The sequence below is a fragment of the Barbus barbus genome, assembly GCF_936440315.1.
Source record: "Barbus barbus genome assembly, chromosome: 21".
NCBI lineage: Eukaryota > Metazoa > Chordata > Actinopteri > Cypriniformes > Cyprinidae > Barbus > Barbus barbus.
Window position 1 is genome coordinate 29,893,371 of NC_136749.1, and position 16,479 is coordinate 29,909,849.

General features: G+C 36.6%; 1 protein-coding gene across 1 annotated transcript in view; it reads right to left on the bottom strand.

Annotated features, from left to right (window-relative positions):
- Positions 1–58: 58 nt before the first annotated feature.
- LOC306887491 (E3 ubiquitin-protein ligase znrf2-like) overlaps positions 59–16,479 on the bottom strand; it is a 79,123-nt gene continuing 62,702 nt past the window's right edge. Inside the window, exons 3-5 of the mRNA XM_079445250.1 lie at positions 2,137–2,242; positions 1,971–2,053; positions 59–1,110 (exon numbers count right to left, since the gene is read on the bottom strand). Coding sequence (XP_079301376.1) covers positions 1,996–2,053; positions 2,137–2,242 — 164 coding nt within the window. The 3' untranslated portion in view covers positions 59–1,110; positions 1,971–1,995. The remainder of the gene's footprint in view (positions 1,111–1,970; positions 2,054–2,136; positions 2,243–16,479) is intronic.

Here is a 16,479-nt window from a genome sequence, read left to right on the forward strand (position 1 = left end):
AAGCCGATTTAAATGGAAATTTTACTTTTGAGTTTAATATTTTACTTTTATTATTATTCTCAGTGATTATTTTTATTACTGGAATACAATGATTCTTAAACTTTAAATCAGCATTTAAGAGCAGTACAGTTAATATCATAGAACACAACTACTTATACTGACGGAGTAAAATTGTAGGTATTTATTTAAATTGTAATGTATTTACTCATCATGGTAGTATTTGTTGTACTGCCATTAAAATTACGCAGATTTTAATAAAAATAATTGCATTATATTACCCCCCCCCAAAAAAAACTAAAATCTTCTTTATGCAAAATATAATTTTGTATTTTTCTTCTTCTGATTTTGAGATGTTTTGATGAGATTCACCCTACATAAAGAGACACAGAAGTCAGTCATGTGTTGAATTAAGGCCCAGATTTGTCAACACAAATAAAACATGATGCACTTGCATAAATAATCTTAAGACAGTGCAGATGTCATGTGACAGGCTACAGTGAATCTTGATCCGTTAGCACAGATATTGCTATGAGACTCCAGATGCATGAGACATGCATTCCTCCATCCGGGAAGAAAGAGAGAAAAAAACAGCTGCACCGCCGTAACGAAAGACAGGGCACTTGTCAGTATGGCTCAGGGCTGACCCGAATCAGGGCTCCCGTCCCGTCACGTCCAGGTGTCTTTCTCCGAGTCCATCGAAACGCAGCCACCGCTTCGGCCCGTGGGATCTGAAAATTAAGGCACTGAGAGACAGTCCCATTTACCAGAGAACAATCCACTGCGATCGTCCGATAATCCGACCCTGAGTCCGGCCAATCAGAGACGCCAATGAAATGAACTTCCTAAGATCCCCCTTCTTCACCATTCCTGATTGGACAATGGTGCGCTGGAGTAGAAGCTCTGGACCGCCGCTGGGGTTTCCGTTGGACTGTGATGTGGAAAGAGTTTCCCTGAATGAGTTTTGGCACGCTAGGGTTTATATGGCGACTAGGGAGGGCCGTGCTACGAGAAGAGAGGGGCGTTAGGCGATCCGGCCGTCCCGAGACCAAAGTCACAGTGTCTATGAGGAGGAAGAGAATTCACATTGCGGCGCTTCTCACGACCAGGAGGCTGGAGACATGAAACAACACAGCGATTAAAGAGCATCAGCATGATTTACTGCGAGCCAGAAACACTCATTCACATGCACTGGGCAGATTTGATATTTTGAGCCCTTTGGCTTTCCATAATGTGTTGCTTTAGGCTAGTGGAAAGAAACATTCAAAATACACATTTAAGCGTTTATTTTATTGCACTTTATCTATTTGCATCTGTAGATTTCAATTACAATTCATATCTTTAAAAGTTGCGAGTTTCTTTTTCAGTTTCAGTATCACTTACAGTCAACAAACTGTACAGTTTTATTCTTATATTCTGAAGGTTTTTACAGAGAAGTCTGGTCAGATTTATTCACACTGATTCATACAACATTTTACTCTTGACAGTATTTTCTGATTTATGGAGTGATAAAAATGTTAAACCTTCAATATTTCAACAAAAACAAAACAAATTTTGAACCTGCCTTTATCCAATGCTCAGATTTATCTTCTGGAAATATAGGCAAATTAGTTTTTACACAGATTTCACACATTCGTTTAGGAATCATTATCAAATAAAAAGTAAATCAAGTACCTTTTATTTGTGTAGTACCATTTAAAAAAAAAAAAAAGTGTAATATCATGAAATGTAATATTCCCATGATATAAAACTACAGCATCTGCAATGCATTTAACCTCTATGAGACATTATACTAACAAGTTATTTAATCTGTGCTGAGGATTTACAAAATAACCCAGGCTGTTTATTTTAAAAAGAAATGTCAAATTTGATTTAAAAACACATGCATTTAAATGCCACAAAAGTGTCTTAGATCTGTAATAAATCACTAATATATGCATATGAATTCTCATGTGTTTGTGAATGTGTGTTACCTGTGCAAAGGTGTGAGAAGCGTTGTTAATCTGAAGGATGTTCAGGACACGATCGGTTCACTTCAAACCACTCGTCAATACAGCTGGAGGAAAAGCAGAATTACTGTAACAGAACAGACTCACGTCTCTCTCTCACACACACACACACACACACAAGCAGCTTTACCCTTTGTGATAGATGCAGAGGCAGGGCAGGCGTGCGATGGTGTCTCCCTGCACCAGCTCCTCCAGACATATTGCACATTCTCCTGTGTCCTTCGTCAAGACGTCCTCTGAGAAAACACAACGAAGAACAACCCAAATCAGCCACAGAGTCAGAGTCTGAACAAAATCTGGAGAGGTTGTGGGTAATTCATGAATCAAGGTTTGCAAAGAACCTACACGTTTTCAGTCGTATGCGATTACTGGAAAAGGAAATTATTATTTGATTTTTCTTTTAAAAAATGCTTATAGTGAATATCCTCATGAAGAGCCATTACTAGCTGACGAAAAAATGTAGAGGTACTAGAATGAATAAATGAATGATAAACAAAATAAAAGTTGATAAAAAGTTTGGAAACATGATTTTTAAGTCTCTTCTGCTCACCAATGCTACATTTATTTAATAAAAAGAATACAGTAAAAACAGTAATATTGTAAAATACAAAAAAAAATAAATAAAAAAAAAAAAGGTAACACTATTTTAAGGTGTCCTTGTTACATATGTTACATATACTTACTATTATAATAACATTATAATATTAATTATGAATAATTACAAGCAAGCAACCCTAAACCAAACCCTAATCTTAACCCTAACCATATAGGAAGTACATGTAGTTATTAATATTACTCCGTACTTAAATGTATCATTACCCTGTAACAAGGAAACCTTAAAATAAAGTGTAACCAAATGTAATTTATTTCTGTGATGTGCAGCTGTATTTTTTAGCATCATTACGCCAGTCTTTAGTGTCACATGATCTTCAGAAATCATAATAATATACTGATTTGCTGCTCAAGAAACATTTCTGATTATTATCAATGTTGAACACAGCTGTGCTGCACAATATTTTTGTGGAAACCGTGAAGCATGTTTCATAAATGAAGCCCAACCTGTGGAAGCAAAAGTATCTTTTATAAACGAGCAGAAGGTGGCGCTGAATATCTATTTTTCTCTGACTCGTTCCTGAAATGCAGGAGCTGCTGTTTACATGCAAGAACAACAGAGTCAACTCATGTTCAATGAGGAAAAGACTGTTCAAGAAAAATGTAGTTTCTTGTAGTGAATTAATTGGATGGTGAGAAGTGGCTGTGTATGAAGGCGGCAAAGGTAAGAGCTAGTATCTTGAGTTCAGTAAGTCTGGGGTTTGTTGATAGAGAGAGGTGAAGAGACACCTGTGGCCCTTCACACGGATCATACGAGGATTTACACAAACACTGACGGCCCTGGAGTGGGAGGAGCCTATCATTCACACTACTGAATATTCATGAGATGAGTGATTGTGCTTTATAAGATAGATATGCATTAACTGAAGGAACAGAGCTAAAGTTTGAGGCATGTTTAGGTTGTGGTATATTTAAGTTGAAATTAAATTCCCAACCACTCACAATACATTAACGACCACATAACACCCTGGCAATCACCCACAACACCCTAACAACCACATTACAAGCATCCACAAAACCCTTACGACCACATACCACCCTGGCAACCACCCACAACACCCTAACAACCACAAAAAAACCATGGCAACGATCCACAGCACGTTAACGTCTACTTAACACTCTGGCAACCACACAAGACCCTGGCAACACCCATAATACCCCAACGACCACATAACACCCTGGCAACCAACCCCAGCACCTAATAACTACATAACACCACCCTGGCAACCACCCACAACACCCTAACAACCACAAAAAAAAACATGGCAACGATCCACAGCACGCTAACGTCTACTTAACACTATGGCAACCACACAAGACCCTGGCAACATCCATAATACCCTAACGACCACATAACACCCTGGCAACCAACCCCAGCACCTAATAACTACATAACACCACCCTGGCAACCACCCACAACACACTAACAACCAAACAACACCCTGGCAACCACCCACAACACCCCAACAACCACATTACTAGCAACCCACTATAATGACCACACAACACGCTGATAACCACACAAGACTCTAAAATCTGTTAAACACTAATTTTCAGAAAATATCAGACCTGGTTTTAATTGCTGGTTCACATGCACAAACAGACAGACTTTGGCTGTTGTGTTGCACTTCATGCCATGCTGGCTTAAGATGCTGTACCAATTTAAAAAGTCAGTTCTTGAGTCTCCTGCGGTCGGTTTGCTGCTGCATTATGAATCATAAGCACCATCACATGTTCTGATTCAGAGTCTGGGACATTGAACAGCACAGTTTCTCGAATCGATCAGATGAATGCGAGATCTCTGACATGAACTGTGGTTGTCTGCGTCACTGCTGCTTTCCTCAGCATTTCAGTGATTGACAGAGAATCAATGTTCCTTAAAGACTAGAAACTGAGCAAAGGCTACAAAAACATGTGACACAAAACACTCTCAGTGGGGCATTACATTCGCTCTGCTTGTACAGAGCAAAGCAAATAAACTTGAGGAAACTGAACAATTTGTGCTTAAACCCTCAGAGACCCACATTCACGAACATTCATTTCTCCTAAATAAACACTGATTTCAATAACCAAGCACTTCCTGAAAACACTCATGGGGGAAAGAAATAAAATGCATCATCGATATCAATGCTCGAGTCTCGAGGGTTAACTTAGCAAACACAGATCTTAATATTCCAACTGGAAATGATCATCATCTTATGCTAATTTGACTTGTAAAACAGCAGAGATTTGCCATTTGACCGGATTAGAGTCATAACGTTATACGGAGCCGAGCTGCAGCTCATTTATCAGGACAGTGACGTCCTGAACTCTTAAAGGTACAGTGTGTGAATTGATGCTGCCTTCATAAATGATTAATATTATTGATAGTTTTCACGTGACGTCACACCCAGCGCCCACCTGGAGGGTAAAGCGAGGCTTTGTTCCACGGACCGCCAGTTATTTTTTTTTACGCAGTTTGCATTAAAGGTGCACTAAGCGATTTTTTAAAAACCCTTTTGACCACAGCGTCGGAATGAATCCCAAAACACACTTGTAGCCAATCAGCAGTAAGGGGGCGTGTCTAGTAATGACAGAAGAGAGCGCTCAATTTGAGTGCACAGGACGGATATTAGCAGATCCACTATAGATAGAGAGAGATGGCAGATAATAATAAAAAAATTATCAGAGAAACAAAACATTACAAAGAAGGGTTACGATCAGGCAAGAGGTAGGAGGTAAATATCGAAGCAGCTTTCCAGCACTGGAGAGAAGGCCTGGAATCAGACGCAGAGGTTGCGATTTCTTCTTTATAGGAGAGTAATGTTGATTTTGCTTCGTTTCACATATCTTATCCGTGTGCGCTTAAACGTGTTTAGGTAAGATACAGCTTCACAAACAAGTCTTTTCAACTACACAGTCTTACAGTCACTCATATTAATCACAGAAATACTGGGATAACAGTTTATAGTTTGGATATAAACATTGATGTGTATGGTTGCGATCAAAATAGAGCAAATGCCGGATTTTGAAAGTAATTGGTGCTTCAAATAATGTTTGTGTTGATTGCGTTGTTTCTCCACTAGGTGGCGAAACAGTTATTTATCACTGAATAAGTGAAGTGAAGTGACATTCAGCCAAGTATGGTGACCCATACTCTGAATTCGTGCTCTGCATTTAACCCATCCAACGTGCACACACACACACACACACACACACAGCAGTGAACACACACACACCGTGAACACACACCCGGAGCAGTGGGCAGCATTTATGCTGCAGCGCCCGGGGAGCAGTTGGGGGTTCGGTGCCTTGCTCAAGGGCACCTCAGTCGTGGTATTGAGGGTGGAGAGAGCGCTGGACATTCACTCCACCCACCTACAATCCCTGCCGGCCTGAGACTCAAACCCACAACCTTTGGATTACAAGTCCAGCTCTCTAACCATTAGGCCACGACTTCCCCAATCATTCATTCAAGAGATTTGTTCAAAAACGCAGATTCATCCAGTAATGAAACAAGTGAAGTATTTATGAGTGAGTCATTGAATCATTCATTCAAACCTCTTTGTTATAATTTTAATAATAAAAATTGCTGTATTAAATATATTTTATTTTAAATACATATATTTTAAAATATTCATTTAAATTAAACACTTTTAAATAGACTGCAGCAATTAATATTTTGGTCACACATTATTTCATTCAGAATTGTTGGAGAATCGTGATCTCTATTTGAGACAAAAAAAAGTGTGATTCTCAATTTATCCAGAATCGTGCAGCTCTACACTGAACCATTTAGCGCACTGCGTTCATATTCCGGGCTCATCTGCTTGCATATATAAAGTATGCACCATCAATAAGGTGTGTACTGAATTTGATCTTTAATATCACTGTTTTAAATACATTAAAGGCACTTTCTAAGTGTTTTTTCACAATGTTTTGTCGCACTGTTCAGCGATTGAAATATTGCGGCGAGTGCTTAATATGGATTGCAAATGGCCAAAACTTGCATTTTGTTGACATATCTTTATTTTATGACATATCTTTTGAGATGTGATCTAATTTTTTGCGGCTTGCAAACAGATTGACAGGATTGCGCTGCAGTGCTAAGGATGTTTTGCCCTCCAGGTCTTCGAGCCGGTCACGTGACTGAAAGCTATGAATGGTTATTATGGAAACCCCCCAAGTAATCTCGCATGCATTTCAGAAGAGATCTCAAACTAACTTCTGATTGCAGACTTTGAATCTCAAAAATCTCAATATGAACTCAACATTTCTCCACCAGTCACTGAATGGCAACTATTTGGGTCGCCATTTATTTCTACAAAATGTTTGGAGAAATATCTGAAGGTAAAAGTTAAACAAATGCATCGTCTTTCTGAGCTTTTTTTTTTTGGTTTGAGAAAAGCAGTTCACAAGAAAAATGATCTTTTTTTATATTGTGCATTTATGCACTACTTCATAAATTACTTTCATATTTAAATTAGATTCAAATGAGATGAAAATGCTGTATGTATTTTTGGGTCTCAGTTCTGTACTGAACCGCAGTATTCCTGTTTTGCAGAGTAATCTGCAGGGATGCTTATCAGGGCCGTAAATGTGCGAGGCAGTGACATCTGCGACATTCGCTGGCTAAAATAAACACAGCCATTAACGGTTACGTAATATCAGACGAAGCTTCCCACTGCGGCTGGGTCACAGGAGACGGCAGATGACAGCGGCGCATGGACTCTGAGCGACTGACTGCATATGCACTGGGTCCAATTCCCACCGGGAACGTTCCAGATCTGGGAACACATGGAAAACACGACAAACCACGAGCTGAGCTGGACAGACTGAGTGAATCTCACCTGTCAGTCACAAATCTGGCTCATATTTCACACCAGATTCAAAATAAATTAATATGAAATTATGTGTCTTAAATATATAAGTTGAGATGAAGCTCAATAAACCTCTCAATAATGTGTCTGGGTCATATTCACCCAAAATCAAAAAGGAAAATGATGCAAAATCTAAAAGAAAAATGTCATCATTAAAACAGTTTCATAAAACTTAAGTACATTTAGCTGCAAATTTTAAATGAAAATTTAGAAAATCTTTTTCTTAGAGTGATGATTTTATTTTTTTTGTATATTATGGTAGTATTTATTGTACTGCCTTTAACTTGTGCAAAATAAAATAAAATAAAAAGCATTCAAAATATAAAAATCAAAATCATCAATAAAAATGGTGTTTAATTACCTCTGAGAAAATAGGAATTACACACAAAAAAATGAAAATTTAAAACATCTAAATGGCCAGTTTAAATTATATTTGAAATATATAATGTTACATTTTTCTTTTCATTTTGAGATTCTTTTCATGTGATTTGCCAGTAAATAAATAAAAATAAATAATCACTTCAGCAGATTTCTTTGCCCAAACATTTTCATAACAATAATAATAATAATAATACATAAATACATTTAAAAGATAACAGTATAATAAATGATATACACAACACCAGTCAAACTTTTATACAGTGTGTATGAGGAACATGCATGATGCACACTTGATGCTTCTTCATTGCTACAACAAATCCATTAAAATTAAAACCAACAAACTGCACTTAGAAATAAGATTATTTCAGGGTAAGATCATGAATGCAGTTAAACTTTTGACTGCAGTTGAGAAACTCTCGAAGGCGACATGCCGCGAGCGAGTGAGTGAGTGAGTGAGTGTGTGTGTGTGTGTGTGTGTGTGTGTGTGTGTGTGTGTGTAAGCGGAGCTCAGCTGTGGTGTCAGTGACTCTGACACTGGCGGAATGTGGACTGAACTCGATCAGAACCGACAGACTTGTGACATCAGTGACCTTCAGAGAGTGACGGGAACAAACAGAGCCGTGGAGAGAGCGTAAACATGAACACACACACAGAGGCTGCACGTGCTGCAAACGCAAACACACATCAACATACACAAGCCCATCCATAACTTCCCTGAACATGAGCAAAGCTGTATCATATGCAACCAGGAACTTCTCCATCGAGTTAAACTTATCTGAACTCACTGGAAACATCGGACAGTGAAAATGAATTAATTCAGGTCAGTTTGCCGCTGACTGTGTGAACGGGTCTTTATTTTGCTCTTGTTCAGTCAGAAAGGGAAGTCTAATATTGTGACTCTTTGATTGGCTTCGTTGCAGAGATGAAGCTATGATTCAATGACCCTATATACACAGACAGTGCCCTCCATAAGTATTGGAACAGTAAAGATATACTATGCTTACATCAGATAGGAGGATGAAACCCTAAAAGTGCTGAACTTCTTAGCTGGTAAAACATCTGTATTGAATCACCCAATAATAAAATGTGACATTATGTAGTTTTTTCTCATATTGATCTTTTAATCATATTTGTAAATGTCTTTACTCCACAGCCAACAGAGCAATTTTGTCTTTACTGTTCCAATACTTTTGGAGGGCACTGATATATATATATATATATATATATATATATATAAATAAATGCATTACAGTCATGAGAAGAGTGAAATTCATGTGTCTATTACTTCTATTAAAGATTCTATAATGCACAATTTCTTTATGAAATATATAAAAATAATTTTCTGTTGATTTTGAGTATGACCTGGACAATTTTCTTGGGATTTGCCAACAAGAACAAACACACACACACAAAAAAAAAAAGATCACAGGAGGGGAATTTTTGGCCAAGCATTTTTAAACAGGCTATTTTTGTCACTTTTAGTGACATTTTCCTCCATTATATGATGTCAGTCATCTGTAAGCCTAGACACCAGTATTGGTTTCTGAAAAAACATCGTTGGTCGAGCTCTAATCTAATTATATCCATCAGCTGAAGCCTTTAAATAAGTGATTGAGAAGTGCAACTAAAAACAACCCTCAGCATTGAGTGTGTCTGCGTTGGCAGATTTTCTTCTCCTTTTTCTTTTTGTGGTCTGTATCTACGAGAAAGATGAGTATTGATTACCGTTCTCTCTCTATCTCTCTCTCTATCTCTGTTCATCCGGAGCATTTCTCCTGCTGATAAACCTCATCCACAAACCTACAGCTGCAAAAACAGACCAAACGCAGCACAAAAACCAGAAAAACATCACAAAAACAGACACTTTCTGTAAGACCATTCATCACGAGTCACGTACAGTATGTTGATGAAGGCAGGCTCATGCATGTTCTGAGAGCGTGAGGAGATCTTCAGTGATAACACACACCTCATCTGAGAGAAAACACGTGCAAAACAGCCTGATTCGGCACTTTCTCCAGTCTCACATGAACAAACGAGTTCACAACCTGCCATTCACATGCAGCTTCAAAGCGTTTAATCCTATTACTTACAGCACTGACAACACAGAAACACCACAGATGAGTTCAAGCGAAGAGTTAAAAATTAGTTCTAGAAGTAAATAAAACAAAGATTATTGCAGTGCATTTTACAAGAAAATACTATTTCAGCTAAAATAAAGTTAAATAATTTTAGATAGAGTTAAAATAATAGAGTTAAATAGAGTTAATATAATAAATAGAGTTAAAATAATTTTCACATACATTTTTTCAGTGTATTATTTCAGACTTTTTGCTTAATTTATGGAGGGCCTTTTCCACCACGGGAAAAAAAAAAAAAAAGTAACTGCAACTTTCACAATTCAGACTTTTCACAAAATTCTAAAAAAACTAAGTCGGAATTCTGAGATAAAAATTCAGAATTTTACAATATTAACTCAGAATTCTGACATTTTTCCTTATAATTAAATGTTTTTCAGAATTTTTCAAATCTACAAATTGCATAAAAAAAAAAAAATCAGAATTTTGAAATATAAAGTCAGTATTGTGAGAAATTAAATTTTTACAATTCCATTTTTTAATTTTTATGCCTTGGTGGAAACAAGCTTCCATATTAATTCAATGTGTTTGTTACTTGCTGTTTTCTGTGAAATTTACTAGCAACTTGGAGTAAAAACTCATATTCTTATTAATTAAATCCAACACAATTGGTTTTTTGGGGGGGGGGGGGGGGGCTTGATTGAGGTCAGTGGACCAAAATGTTGCATTATATCCAACTATATTATATAAAAATGTATTAAAAGTAAAAAGTTTATATATAAACATTAATACAAATAAAAACATTTATATAACCCTTTTTTCAATGTCTTCGTTTGCAATGTTTCTTGTTTCCAAATTGTTTAAAAATAAATAAAAACAAAAAATTAAATACATTGAAATGTTTTAATAATAATAATTAAAAAAAAGTACTTATTTTGCATCTCAAAGCAAAAATAAAACAAAAATGTAAATGAAAAATGAAGATGTGCCCTGAGAACAGGAAGCGAACGTGGCTGTGTTTGATCCGAGCTCACATCAGAGTCGAGTTAAAGGTCACAGGTCGCTCGAGGCGAGGTTGGCATGGTGACGCTCTTCTCTACGGCTTAACAAACGAGACCTTCACCTGGACTGAGGACGGGCTGCTGATGGAGGCCTGTGAACGCTACAGATCCTGTGCGGTAATTAACACGCCTCTGATGGATCACTAAGCAGGAGATCAAACCATCCGGTTACCATAGTAACAAGACGGTCACTGACCAGCGCTGCTTTTGCACATGTGCTCAGAAAGAACAGGTAAACAGACCAGAGAAACTACAGATAAACACAGGACTCACTTCACAACAGATGAAGCACATGTGAAACAGAGCTTCAAGCTTGATAAATGCAAATTTGGTAAAACACATTGGTCATTGTTAGTTCTTGTTTCATGCTAACAAATGAGAATGTAAATTTTACCAATATTTTACCCACAATATTTAATCGATGAAATATAAAAAAAATAGATCTGGCACAAAAAAATTCTATTATTAAAATTGTAATAAAAATTATTTAAATATGCCCATTAGGTTATAAGATTTAATTAATTTCGATGACTTTTCCAGGTCTAGAAATCTCACTTGTTTGGCTCTCAGCTACACTGAGAAAATGATTTTTTGAAGTTGTAACTGAAATTGCAAGATTATTGCAATTTATTTTACAATGTATTTATATACAATTATATAAATATACATCTTCTCCCATATCTTGAATTTTCTGATCATTCTTCATGCATGGTAAAACTGAATCATGCAGTGAAAGAACACACTTGCACATGAGCTAACATTAGTCTAACCTAGACGACTTTACGTAATGTATGTGTGCACTCTGTGTGTTTTGATTCTTGCAGTACACTCGATAAAACAATAATTATGAAATTATCACAAACGATATATATCGCACACACCTATAACAAAGGCTATATCATAAATAAAGGCAGTTATTATAGTTTTTGGTATTGACTTTTTCAAGTTACTTGTCCGATTGGGCAAGTAAATTTCTGTTTCACTTGCCCGTCCAAAACATTCACTTGTCCCGGACAAGCATTTAACAAAGCCTGTCTGACGCAAAATGCTGCACGTGAATCATTTTCTGAACTGGTTCATCGAAAGGAACAAACTAACCGCACCAACAAACCTCTGAAGTTAAGAAAACTTTTAGTGATAATACTCTAACTTTTATTTCGGAGATAATTCTTGCAACTCAGAGCCGTGTGTTGTTTTCCACAGTGTGGCTTGATACGGCTGTCAGCTGTGATTGGTTTATCAGCTCTGATTAAGTGGTTCATGAACACTGATCATCTCAATATGGCAGCATCAGAATCTGCATGCGGCACACAGCGGCCCAGTCAGCTGAAGGGCTAATTAAAGCTGAACGGAGCGGTGTGCTCATGATAACTCAGAACAGACACTTATCGCTTTGGCCCTGCTTCTCAGAGCCTGTTTTCACACGGCCAGAGCGTTTGCATGCTGCACAGACTGCTGGGATCCGCTTGCTCTCCACGCTGCTCCTTCATGCGGCTCACGGGCCGAGCAACGCAACCGGACAAGCGCATACGGCCGCTGAGCATCATGGGAACGCTGGGAGCTCAAAGATGAGTCAGCACACTGACAGAAGAGTCACGCTGCACACATTCATGCCATCAAAAACGTCTGGAGCGCAACAGAATAAAAGTGAACACAGCAGTCGAGTTTTAAAAACTTTTTAAAACCGCATCGTATAAACGAAACGCTTGAGGTGTACGATTCTGACTAGTGATGCAACGAGCAATATAAAATTAACTCAGCACATCATTTGTGTTCAATATAAATATATAAACTCTTCTATATTATATAAATGAATAAAAATTATACACACACGCATATATACATACAGACATATGAAACGCATCTGCAGGAATATATAGAAAATACTATTTAAATTTATTTATTTTAATCCAATTTTGTATTTATAAATCATTTTTAAAAATGTGGCATTACTTTTAAAGAGTGTGTGTTTATTTATATACTTTAAATGTAACGTCAATTCTTACATTTACTCATTTATAAATACAAAATGAGTTCTAATTCTACTTAGAATTTAAATATATAATGCAATAAAGATATATTTATAAATGACTAATTACAAAAGTGTAGAACTTCAATAAATATATACATATGAAATCTAATTTAAAACATTTACAAAGCTAATACACATTTATTTTTACCATTAGGATTTTCTCATAAGACACATAGGACAATCCTAATGTAAAATATATTTACAATTTATTTAAAATATTTTAATTTATAATATTAAATGTTCATTTATACGCTTTTGACACTTAAAAAAAAAAAAAAAAAAAAACCTTCATACTACATATTCTGTTGTTTGGGCTGCTGTCTGTCCCTAGTCACTTTTGTCTTTATCCTCACCAAGGTGACGTTCCTCATCTACTGGCTCTTGTTATCGGTCAAACTAAACTAATAAATCTTAATGAAATAATTATGTTTGCTGAGTGCGTTTAATAAATGTGGCAAGCATCTGACTAGTGCTTCCTTCCAAACCACTGAGAGCTGAAGTAAGACACTACAGTGGTTTGTTCTTTATGTTCACTGCCAAGTGCTCTACGTGTAGGGCTGTCTGTCTGTCTGTTTGGCCCAGATCAGCAGCAGAGGCCGTGTGTTGAGACGGGTCCCGCAGGGAGAGAAATGCATCTGGTGTTTGGACCAACTCACAAACACTCAGAAACTCCCCACAGCGACACACACACACACACACACCTCTCTCTCTAAAGCTTACATAACTCAAGAAACTGCCATTAAGTCTATTTGCTTTCTTAAATGCTCTGGATGTTATATAGTGCACAGTTCATCAGTATGTACTTTTTTGTTGTTATACACATAAATATACACAAAGTAACATTAATATTATATATATTTAATATTTAAATATTTGTAATATTATGGATATTATTTTAGTATAATATAATTATACTAAAACAATAAAAAAAATTATATTATATTATAATATATATATATATATATAAACTAAATATACACTGACAATAATTTTTTTTTTAATTTAAATATGAATTTAATATAATATATATAATTATCATAAAACAATATAAAATATATGAATTTAAGCACTAATATTCATAACCATTTTTATAATCATTGAATATTCAAGTTTCAATCAGAAATACATTATGGACATTAAATGTGCTGCGGATGGAATGGAGTACTAGATAACAGCATGGTATTCAGTGCACTACCAACTATACTAAAACTAACTAAACAGAAAACCTGTGATTAAGAAAACATTACGCGAGGATGAATGCGATTATACAGCTATTATGCACAGAGATGTTTAGCAACAGACATCCTCATACAACCAAAGACACTGATTGACACTTAAACATTGTGTTGTGTTCATGTAAAATTAGCTGCTGTCGTCAAAATGAGAGGAAGAATGAGGCAGGGGGGCATTTCTCATCCTCAGCCAAACACACCCCCACCAGCCGGGCATCTGCGGACCTGCTGGAGCTCCACAGACGGCCTCCAACCATAAAACACCAGTGAGTCATGGAAAACTAAACCACTCCAGAGTTTGGAGGGAAAGGAAACACAAACTGGTGTCAAGAGAACATTATAGAACCGCTCTCATAATTAGTGCTGTTTTCCTCAAAAAGAAAAAAAAAAGAAAAAAAAGTTGCATTCAAAGCCAGAGCCGAACTATTGTGCCTTTCTGAAACATAGCAGTGATTCGCTACTGAACGAATCCACGTTTTTGAATGAATCAAGTGAGTCAATGATTCAAAAACAGCCACTTGCTTAAAGCTGCAGTCGGTAAGTTTGGTCTCTTTATCGCCATCTCTGTTGAAAACCTGGTATTGCAGCCATGTGCGGAATTATCTTCATTACGTGGGCTGTACTCTGGCACGGCTTCAGCGTGGATGAATCTAATGTTTTGAGGTGAATGTGTAGCTGTCAGTCACCGCACCGGTGTGAATCAAACACTTAGTAATCACAGATTCTAGCCTACGTCTTGGAATATATGACCCAAATCAGAATTTTCACCATATATTGCCATCTGAACAAGTAACAAGTCTGCCATGTTTGTTCTGACCTACTGAGGAAAAAAGCATTACCATAAATCACGCTACCAATGGTAATTAAATCTAACGATCGGTTAGCTCATATCACAAACCGTGCAAATTATTATTATACTTTATTCTCAAATTATTAATGTTAACAACATCAGCATTGCGTGACTATGAGTATAGAGTGTATTAGTGTGTACAATTCAATTTCTGTACAGTCTAATATCTAATTGTCATACCATTTGAATTTCATATAAAGACATTCTTTTAACCCAAAAAGCAAACTATGCTCATTTCGAAATGGTTTTCTTTAAAATACAAATCTTGTTTAATCCCATGCTATCTGTAATCAGAAGCACATTTAAAACTGGAATATAATTTAATTTCATTTACACATGTTTCATAAACACATAATCCTTTCTGGATCACAATCCGCCATCAAAATGATACATTTAATTATTCTAGCTGCTGTGAGAAAAGGCTATAAATGAGCCGCCTCCTGCAGGATCCTCACATGCGATAGCCTACTAGCCAGGAAAACGTCTTTATGTTTACAGACGTGACGTAATGACGCAGTGCCATGCTCGAATTTCCCCCGAAAACCTACCCGTACCACTCAGATTAGAAAACATTATTATAAGATAACCGTTGGGAACCGGGCTAAAGTAAGGAGATAGTTTTGAACACTGGCTGGTTATGTACTTGCTCAAATATTGCTTTCAGATCATTAAAAAAAAAAGTTATGGACTGCAGCTTTAATTTTCAAAATGAATCAGCTGTTTGAACGAATCGAGTGAGTCAATGATTCAGGGACTCAGTCTTAATTCGTTTCTGAATAAATCAACTGTTTGAACGAATTGGTTGAGCGAGTAATTCAATAACTCACTCATTAATTTTTTTTTTTAAATAATGTAATATGTCAATACCCAATTCCAAAAAAAAAATAAAAAATGTATTATAATGTCTCTTCAATGCTTTTCCCACTTAACACAATAATGACTTGATCTTCTGGGGTAATTTCTCAGCCAAAACTGGTGTGCAGTTAAATGGCGATGAATTAGATGAATAAATCACCACACTGTGCGGAAATGTTTTAATTATTTGACAGCCCTAGTTAATGTTTTTTCTTTAGTAATTTTTTTACTTTGTAAACGATCGTGCTGTCAGTGATCACGCTGCGTTTGATTTTCCCGTGGCAGTGGCGGCTATATAAATGCTGGAATCTGGTGTTGTTTCAGATCATATTTTTCACTCTATCGTCTCTGGCTTTGGCTCATTTCCCAGCTGCACGGATGACTCTATCTGTCCTGTTGAGTTTATGGAAACTGACGACGCCTAAAAACACGACAAAGAGCTATAAAAACAAGACGAGGAAATAATTCAGATGGAAAGAGGGGACCAATTCACTCATGTCTGAACAGATTCTATAT